Source organism: Egretta garzetta, unplaced genomic scaffold, assembly GCF_000687185.1.
Source record: "Egretta garzetta isolate BGI_Z169 unplaced genomic scaffold, ASM68718v1 scaffold222, whole genome shotgun sequence".
Classification (NCBI taxonomy): domain Eukaryota; kingdom Metazoa; phylum Chordata; class Aves; order Pelecaniformes; family Ardeidae; genus Egretta; species Egretta garzetta.
The window spans coordinates 218,345-242,247 of record NW_009258765.1 but is presented as its reverse complement, the minus strand read 5'-3'; the positions used below and the strand labels follow the sequence as shown (position 1 = coordinate 242,247).

At 37.0% G+C, this 23,903-nt stretch overlaps 1 protein-coding gene across 2 annotated transcripts in view; it reads left to right on the top strand.

Moving 5' to 3' along the window:
* GAS2 (growth arrest specific 2) overlaps nucleotides 1-23,903 on the top strand; it is an 86,218-nt gene that overhangs the window by 37,645 nt on the left and 24,670 nt on the right. The window contains exons 5-7 of one of the 2 annotated variants that reach the window (XM_035889037.1): nucleotides 4,150-4,294; nucleotides 7,571-7,678; nucleotides 8,472-8,507. In XM_035889037.1, coding sequence (XP_035744930.1) covers nucleotides 4,150-4,294; nucleotides 7,571-7,678; nucleotides 8,472-8,507 — 289 coding nt within the window. Of the gene's footprint in view, nucleotides 1-4,149; nucleotides 4,295-7,570; nucleotides 7,679-8,471; nucleotides 8,508-23,903 lie in introns of those variants that run through there. The other variant, XM_009649327.2, reaches the window with a different exon arrangement.

The window sequence follows — 23,903 nt, the reverse complement described above, 5'->3', positions numbered from 1 at the left end:
TCATCCCAAGGCGGAACACCCCCAACTCTGTCAGCCTGTCCTCCTAAGAGAGGTGCTCCAGCCCTTGGATCATTTTAGTAGCCCTCCTCTGGACTCGCTCCAACACTTCCATGTCCTTCTTGTGGTGAGGGCTCTAGAGCTGGACGCAGTACTCTAGGTGAGGTCTCACCAGAGCAGAGTGGAGGGGCATTGGGTATTCATATTTTTATGGGTATTCATATTCTGTGAATGCAACTCGGGAAGCTGCTTAACTAGAAATTTGTCTTAGTCCAGTCTCAGAAAAGCCCTCACTGCCAGCGGAAGCTTGCATAGGAATAGTGTGGGCCAGAAAAAGCTGATTGCCAATTTGGAGAGTTTTCTTATCTCTAAAACTTGGATTCAGAATTTCCTTATCTCTCTTAATTTAACTTGCCAGGAATAAGGAAGTATTCTGATGAGTAGGTGCTCAATGAAATGGATTTTCATGAATCTTAATCTACCTGAGCAAAAAAATTGTGCTTACAAGATCCCCAGCTTAGAGACAGACCTTCCAGAATCCAGAGACCCTGTACCCAGGGCATAGCTGTCAGGAATGTCTGCCCCAGGTGACTTGATAATATTCAGCTTCCTCAGGGAATGCAGGTCAGTGGTTAGGCAGTATTGGATTCTACTAAAGTTGGTTGAGATAGAGTAATCTCATTTTGCAATGAGTTTTGATTTCTCAACAGATCCACATGGGTATTAAGAGAAACTCTTACCTTTCATATTTGTTTTTTATCTTGAGCTTCCATGTCTCAGTTGCTCTCTGTTCCAGGCATAAAAAGAAATATTTGACCAATGAATGAACCACGTTTTCATTTTTCATGCACACCTATCCCTTTGCCTTTAAAATATTTTAAAAAAATTTTATTTGTAATACATATATACTATCACATACCATTCATTTATTTTAGATATTCCATTTATGTTACTGTATTTTATTCTTACTTATAGCTTAGGGGTCAAATAACAAGTCTGTTGGCTTGTTCCTGCTGTATCTGTTAGAAAACAAACCAAACCCTATTTATTACCTTTCAAGTTTCCAAGGTGCACAAAAATGGTTGAAGGGGAACATTAGGTTAATATAATTGAAAAGCAAATATACGATGCCAATTCTGCCTGAGCTGTGGTCATCTAGAACTACATGGAAAGGGAGAATAGATAGTTGCCTCCACTGAGCATAGGAAAGAGCACATTAAACTGATGTTGTTGTGCTGCTTAAAATGGGAGAGAAGTCAGATGTCTGCTTGCTTGGTAAAGCAAACTGGGTCTATTGACAGTCTTAGGGAGCTGCTTTCCAGAGCAGGAGCTGCAGAGATCTTTGAAAAGATGCCTCCGTATGTTTTAAAAGAATGAAGAGAGTAGGAGACACTGAATAACTTCTTACTTCTCCTTTTCTGTTTTAGAAGCAGAAAGACATGTTCAAAGTGGCTTAATCATTGCAAGCAGCCAGTTCTTAGCACACTTTGCCCAGCTAGATTACTATTAGTCTTCAGGATCTGTAACTGCCGTAAGTCAATCTAGGCCTTACTTTGTCATGAAAAGAGGCTTGGGATTGAGGCACAAGTGAGCAGGAAGGGGGATTCACTGAGGAGGGGATAGAATCGAGCTGCATTCTGCTAAACTCAAACCCATTCAACAGGTATTCTGTGGATGAGGGGAGACAGCTGATAATTTACCTATGCTTTAGCAATGCTTTTAGCATATTCTCTTATAGTGTTCTTTTAGCCAAATTACAGAGACATGGACTACATGGTGAGTGGAAAACTGGTGTGACCACTTGGCTCAAAGAGTGGCACTTCAAAGCCCAGGTACTAATAAAAATAGAATAGCCTGATAAGCTATCCTGGTTTTCAGTTGTTTATGAAAATAAAATGGAGGTCATCCGTGAAATTTCAACAGTTAACATGTGCCATTGTGTGCACTGGCAGATATCGTGTGGGTAGAGTGAGAAGGTTTATGGGAGAGGGAAGTGTCCTACAGGGTGAAATTGAGCATTGACAATACCCAGGGCTATTGCAGGGGGTTGCACAGGTCCAACGTTCTCCTAAAGTATTTTAAAGGGGTGAGTGAATCATTTTGACTAAAGTGATGCGAAAGCAGAATCTATCACTGCATAATCTGAGTAATCTTTGTAATCACAACTTCACTGAGAATGCAATTATTTGCAAATAGATGTATAAATGCTCTGTGTGTGTGTATGTTTAAAGAGCAATTATACAATGGAAAACAGCTAAATTATCTTTTCTGCAGAAAGAACAAAGTTCTTGGGTAACTATTAAAATCTGGGGGGTTAACCATCCCCCCCACATCTCTTGAAATTACTGTTGAGCAATTTCAAAATCTTTCTGCTATTGTATTCAATTTTTCCTTGGTGAAAGTGGGAAGTGGTGCTGTAAGAAGTCTGTTGGAGATCATGTTACAGTCCACTGCTGCTTCATTTGTAGTTATGAGAAGGCAGGCTAGAAAAGAGCAGAAAAGGAAATTCTCAGCATACCTTCCAGGCCAGAATTTGCACCTCTACCCCTCCCAGAAAATGTGTGTTTTACCTTTTCAGTTTTCCAGTAACTTTGCTTGGGATTGAGAAAATATGTGAGGGGAGGAAAAAAGTGTGTATGTATGTTTGTTTGTTTGTTTTATTTTTCATCTCATGACCAGAGGAATTCAGAATACTGGAAGCACAGAGAAGTCTGTCCCAATGACAAAAATTGGAGATTGTGAAAAGCGGTAGAAGCAAAGCAGCAGCATTGCGTAGAGTGGAAGAGTTTTATTTGATGACTAAGGCTGCATGCAGGTGTAGGCTTTGAGCCCAGTGGGAATTTAATGATTTACAGCCTGTCGGCATCTGCAGACAGACAGGAAGTCAATGGATTGTATAGAAGTGCTTGCTTCAATATTGGCTGACTTTTCGTTAGGCAGACTGCACCAATTAGAAGCCAGTCCAGGCACAGATTTGGTTCTTGGTTTTCCTTATATTAACTTACTAGGCAGTAGTGTGACTAAATTAAAAGTTGTCATAAAAATATGAAAGACAGTATATGCACTTACGGCCTTTCTCTGTACACTTTTAACATGATTATGGTATTTAGCTTAAATTTTCATAATGTGTTTGTTACTGCTCAATATTTTAGATTCCAGATCTTTAAGTCAGCATAGTTCTGCATCTGGGCTATGGATTTTTCTACTACAGAAGAAAATATGGTTTCACTTATGGAAGTGGTTTGCTATGAGAAGCCTACCTGGCATGATAACTTTTTCAAGCTGAAGTCCTTCTCAGAAAAAGGAAATCTTTCTATCTTTCTGGGCTTTGTTCAGTATTGGCAAATAAAAAAACGGAGGGGAATTATCAGTGATTAGGAAAATGGGATGGGCTTTTAGACTTCTGACAGCTGTCCAAGCTCTGCTGCTTGCTGTGAGATACTGACTTAATCACTTGCCATAAAGCTTTCAAAAGCAGGCATTGTTTTAAAGAACCTCGCTCTCCAAGTGTTGTGTTTGAGATGCTCCCTGCCAAAGTTGCATGTATTTTGTTTTAGTTGGAGCTACAAGTGTTTTGCCACTGTAAACAGAGATCTGAAGATTGGCTGTCAAAAATAGGTTAGAAAAAGCATTAGCCACATCTGAAAAATATTGGCCATGTCTCAATTTATTTATCTATAAACTCAGTGCAATAGTTGAGACTGGGATAACCTTTAATCCCTTTTCATCTGGATTTCTTTGAAAAATACTAACACAAAATATAGGGGGGGGAAGAAAAAAAAAAAAAAGCAAATATACTGAACTAGAATCTGTTCTACATAGTATAGCAATTTTTGAGGCCTAGTGTTCATAAATCAAGCATTCACCAACATATTATGATAACATATATGTTATCAGACAGAGAAGTTGAAAAACCCCTGTATTTCCTGTACATTTTTCAACTGAGAGATCCTATCTAAATTAATTTCCTGTATTAATTTGGAATGATGGCATTGATGATTGATATACTTTTTACACGTTTACTAATGTGAGTAGCATTCTATTATTGTACAAGAGTGCAATACAGAAAGTATAAATTATTTACGCTGTTTTGTTTTAAAATATGTAATACTTTATAAAAAGACTAGTAATTTGTTTGCATGTTTCCAAAAGGTTTGGGGTGGAGCCTCCTGGATTAATAAAGTTGGAAAAAGAGATTGAACAAGAGGAAACACTTTCAGCCCCCCTTCCCTCTCCTTCACCGTCACCAACAAAGTCTCCTGGGAAAAAGAGCACAGGGAAACTGTTGGATGATGCTGTAAGTTGTGGGAGGAAGCTTCTTCCTACCTGACCCGTTCTGGTATGCACTTACTTGCAAAGCAGACAGGAGCCCGAGTTTAGTGTCTCACTGTATTTTCAAGATTTGCAGACTGATAGAGTTAATTTATTTTTGACCACAATTATTTATGCCTGAAGCTTGGAAAAAATGTCACACTGTGTAGGAGATCTGCAGTTTAGCCTAGCTTTGTGCTTAGGGCCAAGTTCCCTTCTTATTACTCCATTTTCTTTTTCTGTTGACTTCTTATTCACCAACTCCCACTTGGTGTTTTGTCCGAGAAAGGACTGAGTCAGGACTAGGAGATTTGGCCCATACTGACTTGTACAGATTGTTAACAAACACTTCTAAGTTATCTCAGCCTAATTTTTGTGCTGCTGTTCTGCATGTTTATCATGCAGTAAAAAAGCAAGCATTTTTATCCTCATTGTTAGAAAGAAAGTATCTTGCTTTGAATTTCATTAAACTCTGCACTGTAGTGTTCATTTCTCTGTTGCAAACCCTAGAGGCGTTCATTTGAAACAGCTGGAATCAGATGAAAAGGACACGTTTTGAGACCATGAAGAGGTTAAACTTGAAAAGTACAAATATATTCTATAAAAAGAAGCAGTTACTATAGGAACCACTATATTACAAGGTAGATGTGCCACCTGGGAGTTACAAAGCACTTCTTGAAAAATCCATGTGCCACTTTTTTGTTACAAAGAGCAGATGGAATATAATGTTTGTTCATTTTATTGAAGTAGTTTGTACTATTTGATGCAAATAATTACATTTAATGTCTTTTACATTTTGTCTTTCTTCCTTAACTCTGCAAAAGCATCACTTATGTTTCAACAGAATTGAGAAAGAACAGTTACGTGTAGAAGGAGGGTGGTGACTGCGTTATCTTGTAGGAACAGAACAAAGTATGAAGGTTGTCTCCAACAACCTCCTTTAATTTAGAAAGCAGTAGGGATAGAAACAGAATGGAATTCATCCAGCTAGATTCCTGACCTGCACTGCCCCAGACGCTCACACCATAAAGTAGCAGCAGTGCTCATATAGTCCAGATGCAAAATAAAATAGGATATACTTCTTCCTTCTGCTTCCTTATTTGATTTCAAAATTCCACTCAATAATAATTCTGTGCCCTTTGGGATAGTAAGGCAATGAAAGCCTCAATGGCAGGATCAGCAGTGAAGGTCTCATTATCCTGTTTTACACCAGTATAAATCTGTTGGCTTTCATTCTCCACAGGCCTAAGATGGCTCTATGTTGCTTACACAGCTCAAAATAACCTTGAACCTGTTAGGGTTTTTGCGTGCTTCGATGAACCCTGGTAGATGCAGCTATTAAGGCATAGTTCACACTATCTGTTTTCAGCTTCGAGTTTCAAGAATGTCTCCAGAGGTGGTAACTGCCATGGGATATTATGTCAGAAATTCCTGATTCTCAGGCAACATTCAGAGGATTGTCACCAAGTAGTCCTCCAAGCACTATCTCAGTCTTGGTATCACATTCCAAGAGATACAGGAATGCACCTTTTGCATCCTCAGCAACCTGCACTTGGATTTAAGTCATCCACCACTGACTTCATATACGTTATTCCTGTTACACATTGACTCTAAAAGTCACTGGAGTAATTAATCTTAAAATAATTCAGCGATTGTACATTCAAACTGAGGATAACTCATCTGATACTTGAGAAACACTTTTTGTGTGTAAAATACAGGTAGAGTTCCTCTGCTACGTGCTATTTTAAAACTAATTTTTTCACAAAAATACCATGCTCTGATTAAAAAAAAAAATAAGGTAAGAATAATTACAAAAAATTGTTCCACAACGTATTAAAGTTATTCAGACTTTGAACAATTTCAGAAATTGGAAAGCCTTTAAATTGGTCAACAGGGCTAGTTTCAAATGCATTTTGGCTCCCCATTCCAGTATGGAAACAATAACTGTTTAACTTCTAATTTTTTTCTGGTTTATTTAACATACTATAACTTTATTCTAAAACCAGACCTGAAAAACGCTTTTTAGACTTCAGAAGCCTTTCCTGCTCCTTGGTATTGAAGATAACCAAAACGCCTATCAGAGTGCCATAGCTTTGCCCTGAATTTTTTTTTTTTTTTTTGTGTGAAACAGCTTAAGACTTAATTTGTTAGCTATTCTGAGAATATTTTTTCCCAGACCTGAGACTGTCTTTACAGGCCTTGGTTTGCAAACTGTATTGGAAAAGGTTTTTGTACTACGATTTGAAGTGGACAAAATCTCTAGGAAGTTCCGCTGGCATTTTGCACTGTTTGATGCTGACATACTAGGTCAGCATTCATCCAAGCAAACTGCAGTATATGAAAATGCTGCACTTGTTATTGTTGTTCCTACGCAGCAGTGAGATTTGAATGTCAAATAAGAGTTTCGCAACCAATCTGCTCTTTTGGCATTGACGGCTGTGCTACTTTCAGATCACTGAAGAGTACAAAATATACTTTTACTGAACATTAATGCCTTTGGTAGCACATGCAAGGCCAAGTTTTCACAAGAGGCTGAAGTCAAGCTGATGCAGCTGACAAAGAGCAGGAAAGTAGTTTTCATCTATATTTTCTCAGCCCTTATTGTTGGCAATGATAGAGTACTCTTGAGGCCCCTTTAAATTACCCTTGATTGCACTAAGGCCCTAAGGTAGAGGTCATCAAAGAGTAGTTAGCAATACTGGGGAGCATCTTGGCATGGATTTGCAATTATGTCACAGTATTCTCTGTATAGTTTTTTTTAAGGTGTAAGCGCACTATTTGAAAGTGCCAAGTGAAGCTATTGGGCAGGGCCTTTTATTGATAAGTAAGGTGCTTCTGTATTCATTATATTTATTTAGAAGGGAAAACACATCATTATGACGTCTTCATTTTGCCTGTCAGCTCTATTAGCATTTTGACAGTTGACCTTATTCACCATAAAATACTTAGAACACATCTACAAAAGTTTGGTGCTGAACTAAATTAACAAGCTGTTTGACTTCAGTTAAACAGTGCAAATGTCGTGTTGAACTGTGTGACACCCATCTCTATTTTTTACCTCATCACAGCTGTAAAATCATTGTTGATACTGGAAAAAAACCTAGTCTGGGATTAGAGAAATATTAAGAAAATGAAGAACTAAGAAAATATCATCGATGAAGACTTAGATTAGTGATATCATGTTATGGCAAATGTCATCTTGGATGTTTTGCTACATGTGCTATTTTAAACAGTTTCTAGTAATAGCTTCTGTGTTTTTCAGGTTAAACACATTTCTGAAGATCCACCTTGTAAATGCCCTAATAAGTTCTGTGTGGAGCGTCTTTCACAAGGAAGATACAGAGTTGGAGAGAAGATCCTCTTCATTAGGGTAAAGGTTTTATTTTGTATTTTATAATGAATTGCTAGTATCTGCTACCTTTCACTTAACAAATGATATCACTAATTAACAGGAGAAAATACTTCATTATTAACCAGCACTGACTCATTTTCATTATGCTGTCGTGGAATAAACAATCAACAGTGGGTTAACGGACCCAAGGAATTATTAGCATGTGGTAGATCCTTCTAACTTTAGGTCATTGAACTTGCAACCAAAAGTCTTTACAAACGGAGATCACGACTTCCTCTGAGTTTGCTTTGAAAGAACCAAAGAAACGGCCATTCTCCCACTGTGCTTTGACAGATAGTATTTGATGGATCAGGAAACAGATCAAAGACTTCATGATAATGGAATTGCCCAGTCATGACTAAGACATATTGCTAAAGTAGGGTGAGCAAAACGTTCATGTCCATAGTACTTAATTTGATTATCAGGTATTTCCAAACCCAGTGTTGTATTTCAGACCTCGTATGGAGTATATTAACTCCTATAGCACAAAGTTAATTGTTAATATAAATATTTGCTAGCATTAGTATTTGCCTGAATTTAGCACACATATACTATCCAAACTTAATTTTGGTCCTCTTCATCTTCTCTGTATATGCTTATAGTAATAGTAATGAAAATATGCTGATGATATTATTCTGTAGTAGTAGGTTAAGAATCTGATTCATGCAATGCTGCTTTCCACTTTGCTCCCCATATGTACTGTCCTTGAGTAATGACTTGACAAAATGATAGCTCTTGCTCTCAAATAACTCTTTTTCCTATTTTGCTAAAGGTATGCAATTGTGACCTGATAAAACTGAGGATTTAGCACTTGTAAGAACAAAAGCAGTCAGAGGCACTCCTTCCCATCTCTAGAAGCCAAGTTCCCAGTTCAACAAAACACCAGAGTGCTTGCTCTGTCATAAACTTTTGCTTAACTTAAAATGAAGTAAAATTTAGATAAGGATTTAGGTTTTCTCCAGTGTATAAAATTGAGAACATGTTTAAATACTGTGCTGAATAGGGATTGGGAACTCCCAGTGAATTCAGTAATAGCTTAGAAAGAAGAAGAAATACAGGATTTGTCACAGATAGTTTGAGATTTAACATGCTAGTATAAAGGATTAATAGCTTTTCTGTTTCATAGCCAGTGACACTTTCCTTAATTCTGCAGTATTTTTAGGTATTAGCTTTATTACTAGCTTACTTTGAAGAAGGTAATGTTCATTAACCAAAGATCCCAGTAATCTGGCGCAGTTTAATACGTATGTCTTCTTCCTTTTGATTTTAATTTCAAATAACAATATCAAAATATTTTTAATCTTCTAGTTTTGATAAAGTAAGTTTTTCTGCTAGAATGGCGAGTGTCAAATTCCCTTTTGCTGGCTTTTGTATTGTACAATCAAGTCCAAGTCAGATTTCATTCCAAGTTTGCAAACAAAACACCATTTTCATATCATGCTACCACATTCCAAGTTGGATTGTGCCAAAAAATAACAATAATATAGATTAGACAATAAACTGCAGTATTAGAGATCATTCCTACTACAACACTGATATTAATGGAAACTTGCCATGAACTTCAGTGGGAGCAAGCCCATATTCCTAGGTTTTAAAAATGAGTTACCTTTTTGGTTTTGGTTAGTTCGAATCTCATTTTGGAATGCTTCAGTGTATCACAGTAAGTTATTACTCTTTATTCTACATGTTCTTATCATGTATTTGAGTAGATTTATTAGCCATTCTTTGGAATCCTTTGGATGCTTGTGCAAAAACACGTTTGAGATGCATAGCTGACTTCTAATTTTGTTGTTATTTGGCTCAGTGTTTGATGCTGCTGAGGTAGGAATGTTGTATGTTCTTTAAACAGCATGACACAGCCAGATGTATGCCACTTGTTTATAACCCCATGTGTTCTGGTTGAATTGAGATCGAAAGTTTCATTGGTTCACGTTGCCTTAATATACACATTACAGTCTCTATTAGCTTTCTTCAGTAGCCTATATAGGACTTAAGACCTGTATAATTTAAGTATGCCATGTGATAAAATATTCCAAGAGCTAAGTTTAAAGTGGAGTTAACACATATTAATTGATGGTTAAGATTTTTTTTTTCAGAAATTATTTAATAATACTGTATCAGTAACAAATTTGTCATTCTAGTTCTACAAGTTCTCTTAAAAAAAAAAAAGTGTCTAAGTCCCTCTTTTTGTTAATCTATATCTGCATATGAAACAAGTGAAAAAGGAAAAGCAAAGAAAAATAAAACCTGGCAGAACATAGAATTCATGCAAAATATCACACAAAATTATACATGCCAATCTAAAGTAATTTTAAAGAAAAAAAACTTTGGAATAGGTAGCAAAATTCACAGGGAATAATCCTTCAAAATTTCTCTTGTATCATAGTAACTTCTTAAGGTAATGGTCCCATTAAAATTACTTGAATAAAGATTTTTTTTTTTTTTAACATGGAAACATGTTTAAATTTGAGATTAAAATAAACCATGGAAATCCATGAAGTAATGTAAATGATAAAAATCCATCAAAACATTACGACACAAGTCTGCTGATACGAATGCGCATCACAGAAGTAGTTCTCTACACATAAGTAGTTCTGTAATGCATAAACTGAACAGGATTACCATAATGCTGTCATGGCTTATATGCTAAAAATTTGTTTTCAATACAAAATTATCTGCTCGTGAATTCTTTTTCCTTCCTGCCATTTAGGAATGAAAGACTCTAAATTCTACTTACACGAAAATGATGGAAGGTATGTTTTCTAATAATGGATTGTGTTAATAAGTTGAAGTAAATTAAATTACTAGCTTATTTAAAACTGAAACATTGTTTTTTGAATTAGTGTGGTCTGTCTGTATGTGCCAAATACAAATAATTATTTGCCTATTCACCCTTAGATCCTATCGTTATGCCATGAGGTGGTTTAGGGAACAAGCCTTAATCTTTCAAAATAGAACTGAATGCCTAAGCCTATTTTTAAAAATAAAGAACAATAAGTCATGAAAAATTACCTCACACAAATGCACATTTTATAACTTGGAGTAACAGAGTTTGAAGAGCTTTCTTCTTGCAGGAGAGAGTAAAGGAGTGTTTTAGATTAACAGAGATTTTTATAGTAAGAAATGTCCGTCAGGCCTTAAAAAAAAAAAAAAAAAAGTCTAATTTCAGTGGCAAATATTCTTACTTCATCTTATCTTGTGTTTATTACTGTGAATATGCATAAGGATGTACACTTTCCACATACTAGCAAGATTCTTCCGGAAAGATCTGCCTTGTTGGTCCATATTCATAACAACATTCAAATTGTTGGGATCTGCACAATGCAAAAATTACTTCTTTGCGCAACCGGAGTCACATTAGGCCCTGGCTTTAAAACCTATTATTTTTTCTATAACTTGTAGGCGCTCTCTACCTTTCAGACCAGATGGGTAAGCACATGATTGCTCTTACACTTTTTGACCTTGTACTTTAAATCATTAATATCACTTAGCATTATTTTGCTGTAGTAATAATAAAATGTGTTTAATACTAGCTTCCTCTAAATCCCAGGAAATGAAAGGCATTATTTGCCTGCTAGAACACCTGTATAGGAAACTTTGTTTTAGGATTCACTATAAAAGTGTGTGTGTGTGTGTACATATATAAACTCACTCTGCAGACAGTCCAGTGTATGTTATTGCTTCTTCCTGGTGAGAAAAATATACTAATGTATAAATATGGAAGCACGCTTTACTCCAAACTATCCAGGCAGGGATGATATACCATCTAAGAACTGGAAATAAGTAAAAGCAAGTAAAAATGGAAAGCAGATCGATTGTACAGTTCTCAAGACTCAAATGTCTTGTTCTGCTTTTCCAATCCAAATACGTAAGTCATATTCATTAGCTTTTGCTTGGTGTGCTTCTGTGTTTTGGTTTTTCTTAAGCATCATTTGGCTTTTATTGTGTTCCTTATTCCAAGGATTTGAACAGTTCTTCTGCTTTTCCCAGGCCCATTCACTTCTAGTCCACAAAATAGTTTACCTTTTTAGCACTGAAATTCCTCCCCTAGAGCCTTATCCCTATCAAATACCTTTCAGCGGTGTTTAAAATGTCAAAAACATAGGCAGACAATGATTTTTAATTGAACTAACTCCAAAGAAGATGTAGCAGGATGCCTGGAGTCATCTTGCAAGTGAATTCTGAAAACACATCTTGGGCCACAGGACAGCGACAGTCATTGGCCTCTTCTTTGGGCTTCTAATCTTGGTCTCCTCATGCTTATAGACAAACATACTAATTCTTAATGCTAGACTGCAAAAGACCCAGGGAAAGGCATATCTAAAGTCCAGCCCTAATTTGTGTCATGGACAGAAGATATTTTTGGAGACCTTCCATCAGTGAGTGGCTGGACACTACGTGCCAATTCCTCTCCAACTGCTTTACGCTCACAGAATAGTTGGCACATTTCAGTCTTACTTGTGCTAGTGAAGGTGGAATTGTTCTCAACCTTCTCAGGTTTTGGGGGTTGTTTTAAAAATCCTTAAAGAACTGGTAAAATCCACAAGCTGGACTGTCAAAAGCTCTTGGACAAACAGGGATACTGAACACGTGCCAGTGGGGTGATAGCAATCCTGTGCTGCCTGGAGGATAGGCGGTCAGGAAACCTGTTTTCTTCTTTACTCTCCTATTAATTTGTTGACTGATGTTAGGCAGACCCCTGCCTGCCCCCAACTTAAATTACAGCTTGCTTGTTTTCATAGTTATACTTGATCTCCTGCTTTTTTTTTTTCTTCTTTACTTGATCCCCTTCCTGCCTTGAGCCTTTCTTACTCAGGCCTAGCAGCCTTCATGGAGCAGGCGGCCATGGACGTCTCTGGGTTTACACTGTACTCGATGATGCTGTGTTTGTGCTCAACATGAGCAGCTACAGTTCCACTCTCTGGTGCTGTGAAGAAGACTTGACGTTTCTAGTTAAATGGTTGACATAATTTTGCTGAGGGTTAGTCAAACCCATAAAGTAGTAGAAATTAAATATTTTTTTTCCCTCTCTTGATTTAATTTCCTAGACTTTTTTTCTGAACACACTGCTTTTGTGTGACCATCCATGTTAATGTAGTGTCTAGAACTTGCATGTGTTGGGGATAGTTTGGAATTCATATTGTGAGCAGAAATGCTTTAAAGGATTTGTTGTAAACCTCTTTACCAAAAAAAAGCTGTGTAAGCCATTCTTAGCTGCTAATTTAATGAAAAAGTGATAGAGTTGCTCCTTTTAACTTTGATTCAAATAGTATTCTTGTTAGTTTTGGTTGAAAATGTTTTGACAGGCTGTATCTCCAGTGCAATACTCTGATACAGTGGAACTGACAGGCTGTGTAATAGCTTAGCAGTTTTTCTCACTAGCTTAGACCTGTTTGCTTTAGTGAACTCCTTCTGTGGACAATTAAATATTGTGTTGTCTTTAATTCTCAGTGTCTCCCTCTCTGCAGTATTGCTCAATGAGATCTCCACTTGCCTGTCTGAAAAATCTTTAACAAATCATACTGTGCTTTTCTAAGATGTAATGCATCTTCAAGAAGTGTCACGTTCTAGTTCTTGCAATGACTAATACACCTGCAGTAATTTCCTGCCAAGTTATTTATAATTTAGGCTCCTAGAGTCGAAGTTATAACAATATAAGGTTCCCTGTATTTGGTGGAAAGAGAAATCTCCCTCAGGAGCTGGCTCAGAACAGGAGGCCAGGGTAGGGTACTCTGAAAGCTGTATGTGTAATACCTTTAAAAGCACCACCCAAATATTCAGCTGGCTTCCTTAGCGATGTGATTCAGGCTTAGGAAGCCTTTGGCGTGCTCTTAATGCAGCCAGTGCCTGCAAGAGCTGAAGATGGCAAAGCAAGAGCTCCCATGGGTGCCCGAGTTTCCTCTCTGGCAGGATCACGCCGGGGCAAAATAGCCCTCAGAGCAGTATCAGCGGTTGCTGTGTGGTAACTAATTATGCAAAGTTTTTCTCAATACATTAAAGGTAAATAAAGATGGGTAACAAAGTTAAATACGTTACATATTTTTTTTTTCCCCCCCCCTCCTCCCCCCCGCCTTTTCTTTTTTTCTGCTCCTCTGACTCCTATTATATGAAAGGTACTGGATCAGCATCTGCATATCTAAGAGCACAGATGGACTGCTAATCCACTCTACCATTAGTCTACAGGCAAGAATTTGCAAAGTGAAAAAGCCTTTATACTTTATTGTGGAGAACCACAGACTGGGGCTCATAAGTTTATACTGAAAATGTTAATAGGGGAAAGGATTTCCTTTTTGATCAATTATTTTCTTGTTGTGGTTCTGTTTAACAGATTAATGATTTTGTTAAAATCCATTTCATACTTACTAGACTTTAATACATTTTACATTAACAGTGAGACAGCAGTTAATGCCCACAGTTTGGAACTGGTAAGCCTGGTGTATTAGAACTGGAGATGCAGCTATTGGTGCTGTTGCTCTTTAAGAAGGATAGCACTGAGCTTTACCTTTTCCTATTTAAACCTTTTCCTTGATGAAGTGAAAAGGTCTTATGTGACAGTAACGTGAGTAATACTTAACACAGTCAGGGTAAGTACATCTATCTTTTATAGGATGCTGCTGCAATATTTTATGGGGTGAATTAAAGTTAATATTTTTCACTGTAGCTTTAGATATTTAATATACAATGCTAATTAAAAAGAAAAAAAGCCAACCCTGATTCTTTAAGTTGTGGTATGTTTTGTGTACAGTATGCTTTTACACTATAAACATAACTCATGCTGTCATTTAGAGAAATGACAGTAAATGAAGTTTCTGCAGTGTTCATCAGAGATTCTCATTGAATGTGTAGGATTTGGGCATAAAAGTTCATTGATTGTGTCTCACAGTATTCTTTAGCTTTAGGGTAACATTCTTAAAGAACTTGTAGCTTGCATGGGAGTTTCCAGCTGGGCTTTATATCTTGAGTCAGGAATGATGGTTCTACATAGAATTGAATTGGCCATGATTTAACAAAAATGGTATGTAGGCTTTTTAAATATTTAATACCATGTGGTTTGACATTTCTGTTCCTGAAAAAACAGGAAAAATTTTAACTGTTTTAAGAAGTGTTTTATTTCTTTGTCATTTTCCTGTCAGTGTGAAACCAGGCTTTTTTCTTACTCGTGCATCCAGTTCCACTTTGTATGCATTCATGTTGTTCACTAAAAACTGTTTATACCTACTTCTATTTTTATAAAAATTATCATTTCATTTTGAAGTTAAGCTCAGTCAGACCTCTGTGGCAACAGAAAAGATGTGTGTAAAGTTCTTTTTACTATTCATAAAATGAATTTATCAACCAGCCTATTCTGCTAAGGTGTTTTTTTCTATCAGAAGTTCTGAGATGCTCACTTGTCCTAGAGAGACTAGGGGGAGTTGAGGTTTTATTTTTGTTTTTTCTCTTAAAAACTGAATGTTTTTAGAATTGAAGGGCTGGATTCATCTCGCCTAGGTTTGATGCCTACAGAGTTGTTTTCAGTGAAGAGGAACGCACAATTCCTCTCCATTTCTTTTATCTTTTTTGACTGGATTGTTAATCGACTTACAGAATTACATGGCATTTTACGTTGTCTATCTCTTAGATCAAAATTTTTTTAAATCAACTGTCCATTTGAGATACCCTTTGTTCTAAATTAAATTATAGGGAATTTTTTTTACATTGATTCCTTAATATTCCGTCTCAAGATGTTGTGTTCCAACTTAAAAAACAAAACAAACAGACAACCAAAAACCAACGAAAAACTTCAGCTGCGTCTGTGTGAGTCAATAGAAATTGATTTCTCTTTCAAAAACTGAAAGAAGTATTTATGAAGAATAAATTTCTTAGTGGAGAATGGATAAAACAATGAGACATTTATCTGTACAGTTATGTCCTTGAATTATTTACTAGTCTGCCTAGGAGTCAAAGACTATGAAGTAGTTGTGATAATTTAGTGTCTCTATCTTACCTATGCAATAGGATAGAAATAATACTTTTAGTATATATTAAACAATGTTTTTTAAGTGCTGATTTTTAGATTTTATGTAACCACAATGTAATAAATTTTTCCTTTAAAATGTAATTGGCTGTTCATAATTTAGCACAGTGTTAAGAATTAATTTTACTTCATGTTTTAAAATTCATTTTCTAATTTAAACCAATAATTCAAAAAACTGGTTGGTAAATCTTCTTGCTTAGAGAGAGATGAGGAAATTAAGCAAAGATGGTTTAAGGTTATGTGCACCCAAATTTGGTTGTTATTTTTTTCTCACATGGTGACAACTGGCCTGTTCAAGCTGTTTGTGCTGAACATATAAATAAAATTTAGTTTACGAACAAAATACACGTACAGATTAAAATCTAAATTTTACTAGTTCTCCATGGGTACCTGTCAGGCCCTAGACTGGACCATATCAGTTACTGTCTGCTTCTTGAACGTGTGGCCACTTCCTATGTCACAAATGGAAATAGTTGCAGCAAATGACTACTGCAGTTCATGTGGGGCCAAAATTACGCTTCCACGGCTTTTATTGATTATTACATTAATGCTACGTAGTAGGTGACAACTTGAGGAGACAGATGTAAGTTGGTAGACAAACACTGCAGTCAATGGTAGCCCACAGAAGCCAAGGGATGTAACTTCTGGCTTCTCCAAACATGGAATTTAGAGTTAAATCTGGATGTGACGTTCTGTTAAAACGTATACCCAGTGCCCTTATTTTTCCCTTTCTGAAAATAGCATAGTTTTCTTTACATAAGTCCAGAAGTAATTTCTGGTGGTTGTCTTATAGTAATGAACTATTTAATTGGGGAATATCCATATGTGAAAGCAAATATTCCAATATATGTTGATTTAAAAAATGGTGAATGTGCAAATTTCTGAAACTTTTTTTTTTAACCAGTTGTTTTAAAATCAGCTTATTTTGCAAATCTCTGAGAGACCTAATATGTGTAAAACTGATGTAAAACTTCTTAAACTATGTTGTGTGTGTTTTAATGGAAGCTTAGGAGCATCTCTTCTGCTCTTTTTTTGTCATTAATTTTTGAAACTCAGAGCAAAGCAAGGAGAATCTGTTGCTGTAAGGAAGTATAATATAGAGCAAACATTTTCTTTGGCAAAGATTAGTAAACTCTGGAGATCCCAGACTCAACTATTTATCTGAAGGGTATTTTCCAAAACCCAGCAACTATTAAACTCAAGACCAGATATAGATTGTTCCTCAAGTCATAAATCAGCATCAGTTCATTAAGACTGCTTTGTGGTGTCCTATCATGCTTGGCTTCCAACTCGCCAGAAAATGATCTACCTTAAGGATAAAAAAAACCCCAAAAAACCTAACCCAAAGCCCATAAAAACCCCCAAACCCCACCCCAGAGTATTTTATCTAGTTAGCATTTCAGTCATAGCAACAGATGCCAAAACACTTGAGTTGTTATTAACACTCCATTCAGGTAAAAACATGCTGAAATCAGAACTGATTAGATCATTTAAAATTCTGCTACCAAATATAAGCCTTCTGTCTACCCAACTAAATGCAACCCTATTTTCACTTTTAAAAAGTTGAAAGAGAGCCCGACCCATTGCCCCAAACATGCCATTTCCTGTTAGTTATTAGGTTGTGGTTGCTTTTATAAAAAATGCTGAAATAACATTAAGTACTTTTAAAATTTGCTTTGAGATCTTCTTTCAAACTGTACAAGAATACAGCATAGGGAAAAGGAGCTGCTTCTTCTGCTGTATTTATTACCTAAAGCCTTTGGCAGTCTGGCTTTTCTCATATCATCTTAAATGTGACCATCTTAAATATAATAATGTTCATGCGAAGTTAAAAGTAATTAGTTGTTCATAAAGAGATGTGTTTATAACTATTTCAGATGTGTAGCCATAATAAATTCCTATCTCATTTGAAGGAAGATTTAACCATCTCAGAGACTTCCTAAATACAAAGGAAGAGGGTTTGTGCCTCAGTCTCAAAGTTTTACATGTGTTAGACTACCTGTGCTTGGTGTAATGGAACTGGTTTCTACCTCAGCTGTGTTCTGCCCCAGCAGCCCTCAACCTGAAACCTTTCCTTTCCCTGAATATTTAAGTTTTCTTTTTTTCTTTTGGATGAGATACGGGTATAATAGTTGATTTCTACAGATCTGAATTTCAGCCTTGATCCCAGGCACAATTTGGAATCTTGCCATTAGAGCTATGATATATTTAAATAAGTGTGCTTGGTGCAAATGGTTCTGGTGTGGCAGGGAGGCCCAAAGATGTGGCATGTGGCCGTGGGCTTTAGGCTTAGCTTAGGGGATAGCTTCCCGGTCTCCTTCTACTGGTGTTATTTTACACGGAGCATACTAACAGACCACTTAAAAATGACCCAGCTAAGCCACAAAATGAGAGTGTCTGTTGTAATTTTATTTTTTGTTTTTTAAACTGACATGGATATTTTTAACACCTAGATACCATTTTGTTCTAATACGTTGCTTCCCATGGAAGACATTTGAGCTCAACTTAACTGGTATGGTATACAGTACCACTGCAGGTTCCAAAGTCTCTCCTCGTTTCCTTCAAGGGAATACATTCAAAAAAGTTTAAACCGTAGTAGTTACTCTATTTACAGGTTCCTCTTTGAATATTGGACCTGGGAAACATTTTGCCATTAGCTAGCCTGTTACTGAACCAGTTAAACTAATATAGCTTACTTAGTTTCAAACACTGTAGATGATCATAATACTTGAATATTGTTCTGAAGAGTAAAGTGAATTTTTTTGATAGGATTTGAAAATTTCTAACCTAAAAAGTTTTCCTGTCAAAAATTTCCTACGTTTATCTTGCTGCCACTTTTTTTTATTTTATAATCTGATCATCAGGACAATGATCTCTATTATTTCATTTCTTCATCTGTCTTCACTGTATTGAACAAGATTATTCTTTTTTTTTAAACACCAAAGAAAAGCAGCCGATATTTCTGTGGAACCTGACTGACTTGCTGATTCATAATGCTTCCAACTGTATTTCCCTTTTAGACAGTCGTACAGAAACTACTGATGTTTTCATATTTTGTTTCCTGGTTTTGGTTTGGGTCCTGTCCTCCATGTATTTAAATCTTGTTTTAAATCCCAGGAAGGAGTATCTTAGTGAAACAGTTAGGAAGAGTAGCACTTGGATGAAGCTGGCGCTTCATAAGTTTGCACGCACAACTGAAAGGAATCACTTGGTTCCTTAGATAGTCAAAAGTCAGGGGGAGAATAGGTTGGCCAGAGTCCACAACAAAGTCTTTCACAATTAATTTTATTACTATTTCCTTGTTATTATTATAGGTTAGTGAGCACTTTTCAACATATTAAGATGGATGCTGCTGAGATCCCATGGTGTTACAAAGTAAGGACCAGCAGGCAGATAAAATGAAATTAGAAGAAAGGAGTAACACATATAAAAGTTTTACAGCTTCAGCATAGATCACTAAAATTTAGTATCAAAAGCATGGAAAAGTGAATCTATAAAAGATTCTTACATGAGGAAAAAGGTAGTATCCAGCATAAATCCATCAGGATTATCAGTATTCCTGGTGTGATACTCTGCTAGCTGGGTGAAGTTTATCAAGGAAGTAGGGAAGGTCATATGCAACCAGAACATTTTAGTTAGGCTAATGTAAACATGAAGTGAACAAAAGCAACTCCCATTTTCCCTTTTTGGTGTTATAAAATTTTCAAATGGTTTTGTTTAGCTTTTTAACATGATTCTTGTTCTGTTCGAGGAAAAATTTTCAACATGGAAACCAAAGCAGATATTTGCTAAACTTGTTGCAAAATGCATATTAAATGTCAGTGGATTTTTCTAACCAAACATTGATTAGACCATCTTTAATTGCCTAATCTAATTGTGCTGTATATGGGAAAGCATAGCAAAAATTTAAGTGCAACACTTTGACTTTGGGCTGCGTAAGTGTTCCTGGCTGATACAGCAGCCTGTTAAATGCCAATAGGGTATAATTTCCCCCTGTAAATAAGGTCCGCTTCTCTTTTTTGGCATGATTAGAAGAGTGTCTATTTTCTGTGTTCCATCAAATGTATATCCAGTCTGTTCCCTGTTCAAACACACACACACACACACAAAAAAAAACCAACTAGTGAAGGCAAGTGGGAAGTAAAATTAATACTTTAAAGTAAACTAACTCTAAGCCAGTTTACAGCTTGAGCTAAAAAAACCCCAGACACACACACACATCCACAGCCCACAATGCCAAGGCACAGTTACTATTACGATTTCTTCTCTGTATACATGTGAAAACCAGACATCTGTTACAAAGAACATAAGGATAATCCTGGCTGGCCTGAAAAACCTCCTTTACGAAGAGTATGTATTTTAAATATCAATATTCGGTGGTATTTAAGGTCTAGAACTACAGTGGCATTCAGAATTCTGTGTAAAACGTTCTAACCAGAGTCACATAAATCAGGGAAAATGACAGGCTGGTGTTTTAGTTAAACCAGGTTTTCAGAAATGGCTATGCTGGTTGTGCTAATTTCTTGGTTCATGTTACTTAACTACTTCCCTGTGATTTACTGAGGGGCAAGAGGGAGAAGGAGTCATTTGGCGTTTCATAAGGGTACAAAGAACCCTGTTTCTGTTTCCTTCCCTCCTCCCCGCCCCAGTCTCTCAAAGTATATGTATTAGCAAGCCAAAGAATGATATCATGGCGCTTTCATGCTGAAAGTGTACATTGTTCTCGAGTCTCCCTCCTCCTCTTTGGTCTGCTTTGGTAGAGTGGTGGGTTTTGGGGTTTTTTTGTGTGATTAAATTAAATACAGTGTTTGCGAAAGATGCTATAGAAAGTCATACATAAAGCAGCTCTGAGCATAAGCCCTGATTTTGGAGTCGGTGAAAACCTGGTCTGCGTGTATTGATAACTGTGTTTTATTATCTTACAGATTTAGGTATAATGTCACTAATTTGCTTAAGATTACTGTTTTACCAGCCTAATTTTAGAACACATTTTCCAACTAAGGAAAAGTAATAGCAAAGTGTGTGTGTGTGTGTGTTATTTGTTTGGTTTTGATTTTTTTTTTGTCAGATACTGTAATTTAAGTATTCAGTCTTGACCTAGCCCTGATTCCCTTGCAAGTAGTGAGGGGGGGCAGAGGGGAAATCTCTGTGGAGTGAAGTTGGTTCTCAATGCTTCAAAAAAATCCCATCAGTACAAAAAAAGGTACTAAGGACAGGTAAAGCTGCCAGTGGGTTAGGAGCACCTGAATATGTATGGAACAGCAGGGGAAAGACCTTTTGTTGAACGTGCTAAGCATCCCACTCCCTTCTTTCAGCTAGTGAAAAGCATTGCAAAATGTCCTTAATGTACCGAGTAAGCTTGTGATACTGCTTTAACTCCTCTGTCTTTTCCCTACTGTGGTTTCAATTTTGCCCAAAAAGCTGGCCTGAGCATTAAGCCAGATGAGATGGCTTCAAGCTCAAAGCTTTATACTGTTTAATATGGTGTCTGTGGTATGAAATCTTTGCTGTAGGAAATGCGGAGATCGAGTGTTTGATCCAGGTCTGGCAATGTATCTGTATCTGTATAAAAGGTTGGTCAATTAATTCTTCAGTAAAGCCAGGAGTCTGGCTGCATTTGGCTTAGAGCCATCAAGTAATTTTTTGCAGATTCTAGTGAATATTAATATATTGCCATTTAATACTTCAGGAATTGTTATATAATATCCCCATTTTGCTAATAGTGAAGTAAAGAATCCTATACAAAAATAAGATTATACTGATCGTGAGAGGTTATGTTGACTTGAAAATAGAAATCATTACATTTTTACACTGTCATCTTCACAAGAGGAATTCACTCATGTTTCTTGGCTGTTAAAGATTCATAGTAGTTGCTTAGGAGATATTTTGAGTAGAAAATGATGTGGGAAAAACTTCTCAGAACTAGTGCTTAGCATTAGCAGTGCTGGTCTAAGGGGAAGGTCTCTGTTGCTCTGTCTCCATCCAGGGCTACTGCTTGGGGTTATCAGTGACCATGTAAGAAGTTAAAACCAACAGTCTAAACCTAACAATTAGTTTCCACTTCCAAGATTAACGTAATAACAAAAACTGCTTTAAAAGCAAAGTCTTGTTAGAATGAAAGCTAAAACTAGCTTAATAGATTATCCAGCCTGAAGACGTTTTGTTTTACAACATGCAATTCTTTGGCTTTAGTCATTGTACAGAAGTGGAAAAAAATGTTATGAAAATATTTTATGAACCAGTTGACTTGCCACCCAAATACATATGTTTGCGTTTAGGAACTCTGGTCTGCTTTATACACCACGTTACCTGGTGTACTTTGCGTATTTTATGTGAAGGGTGTGTGTGCATGTGTGTGTGTACACACACCTACACACGGTTGTGTACAAACACACATGTCACACTGTATTAGGAAAAACATTTTCACCCAAAGGGTTGTTAAGCATTGGAACGGGCTGCCCAGAGAAGCGGTCAAGTCCCCATCCCTGGAGGTATTTAAAAGATGGGCAGACAAGGTGCTCAGGGACATGGTTTAGTGGTGGGATGGCAGGGTTAGGTTAACGGTTGGACTTGATGATCTTAAAGGTCTTTTCCAACCTAAACGCTTCTATGATTCTATGATCAATGAACCCATAGTCCTCTGACTAAAATTCATCTGACATCAGCTCAAAATCCATCAAAGAGCGGTGGTACCCAGCTGCTGCTTTGGTTCCCTGAGCGATGGCTGCAGTTCAGGTTAAGGCACCAGGCAGATGCTGGTCTGGAATGGCAACTCAGCCTGCAGATTTGCTTACCGTGTGCACGCTTATGCACACTCCCAGGTGTAATTCCCATGTCAGCTGGGTGGTTCTGTGGTTCCATAGAATCATAGAATGTTTTGGGTTGGAAGGGACCCCTAGAGGTCATCTAGTCCAACCCCCCTGCAGGAGCAGGGACACCGCTAACTAGATCAGGTTGCTCAGAGCCCCGTCCAACCTGGCCTTGAATGTTTCCAGGGATGGGGCCTCCACTACTATTCTAAAATTCAGAGTCCTGACTGTACTCTTTGTTCTTCCCATTTCCCTCATTTCTATGCTGTGCTCTGCGTTGGTGGTAGCTGTACGGCCAGTTGTGAACTTTGTAAGATAGAAGAATGAGAAAACAAATCAGTGCAAATCCAGAAATACTCTCCTGCCTTTTTCTTGGTGCTTGAAATTCACCACTTCTTCTCCAATGTTTACTGTGGATTTATATTTATTCCCCCAATCTCCCAAGCTTAGATATTTTCTTTCTGAGAAATAGCTCATTACTTATCCTGAAGACATCCTTACTGTCCTGGCTACACCACGAAAAATCCTGTGGCTTCAAGCAAGTTCAGGCTAGCTGGCCTTCTACTTCTGCACTTAAGATGGTCACCTAAATGCACTGGCTGCCCTGAGTGTAGCCCCGTCCTTGTGGTGTCATCTAACCCTGCCAAATTCCCACCTTGAAGAGCAATCTGTGAAATTGCAGTTTGACTTTTATTTTTTTGTCTCCTTTGCTTCAATATGTCTCTTTAAATATTTTATCATATTCAAGGACAGTGGTGTTCAATCTGCTGTATTTGCCATTTTGTGATATATATTATCTGGGTGTTTGTTAGACACACAGGCTGAATTAAAAGGGAGAACTCTGCCCTTTAAACATTTTAAATGTAAGAAGGGAATGTTGATTAAATCTTCTCTGTTTTGGCCCAGAATTGGAAATATTTATGTCTATATGCTACTTTCTAATCCAGTCACTGTTTTGCAGAATATATACACTACAGTGAAAAGAATCAATTAAAAGAGCACAAGGTGAGAGACACTGAGGTCTAAGATCAGTGCAAAAGGATTCAGTAGGAATCAATCTGCCCAGTGCCAGTTGGGAAACTGATTTCTCACAAACAGTACCCTTGAAGTAAGACCTGACTTTTTTCATAAGGTACATGCCACCAGGATCTGCTTCCAAGCAGATATGGCTGAGTAACTGTATTTAACTTGTCAGGCAGCTGCAGTGGATTTCTCTGCAGGACTCTGGGCGTGAAGACTGGCCTTTAGTATCTCATTTGAAAGGATGCACTCTTTAACTTTTTCTGCTTAAGTTTAGTATGTTACATTTGTAGAATTTCAGTATATGATTTCAAGAAGTCGAGGGTCATCATGCTTTGTGCTTAGATTATATATATATATA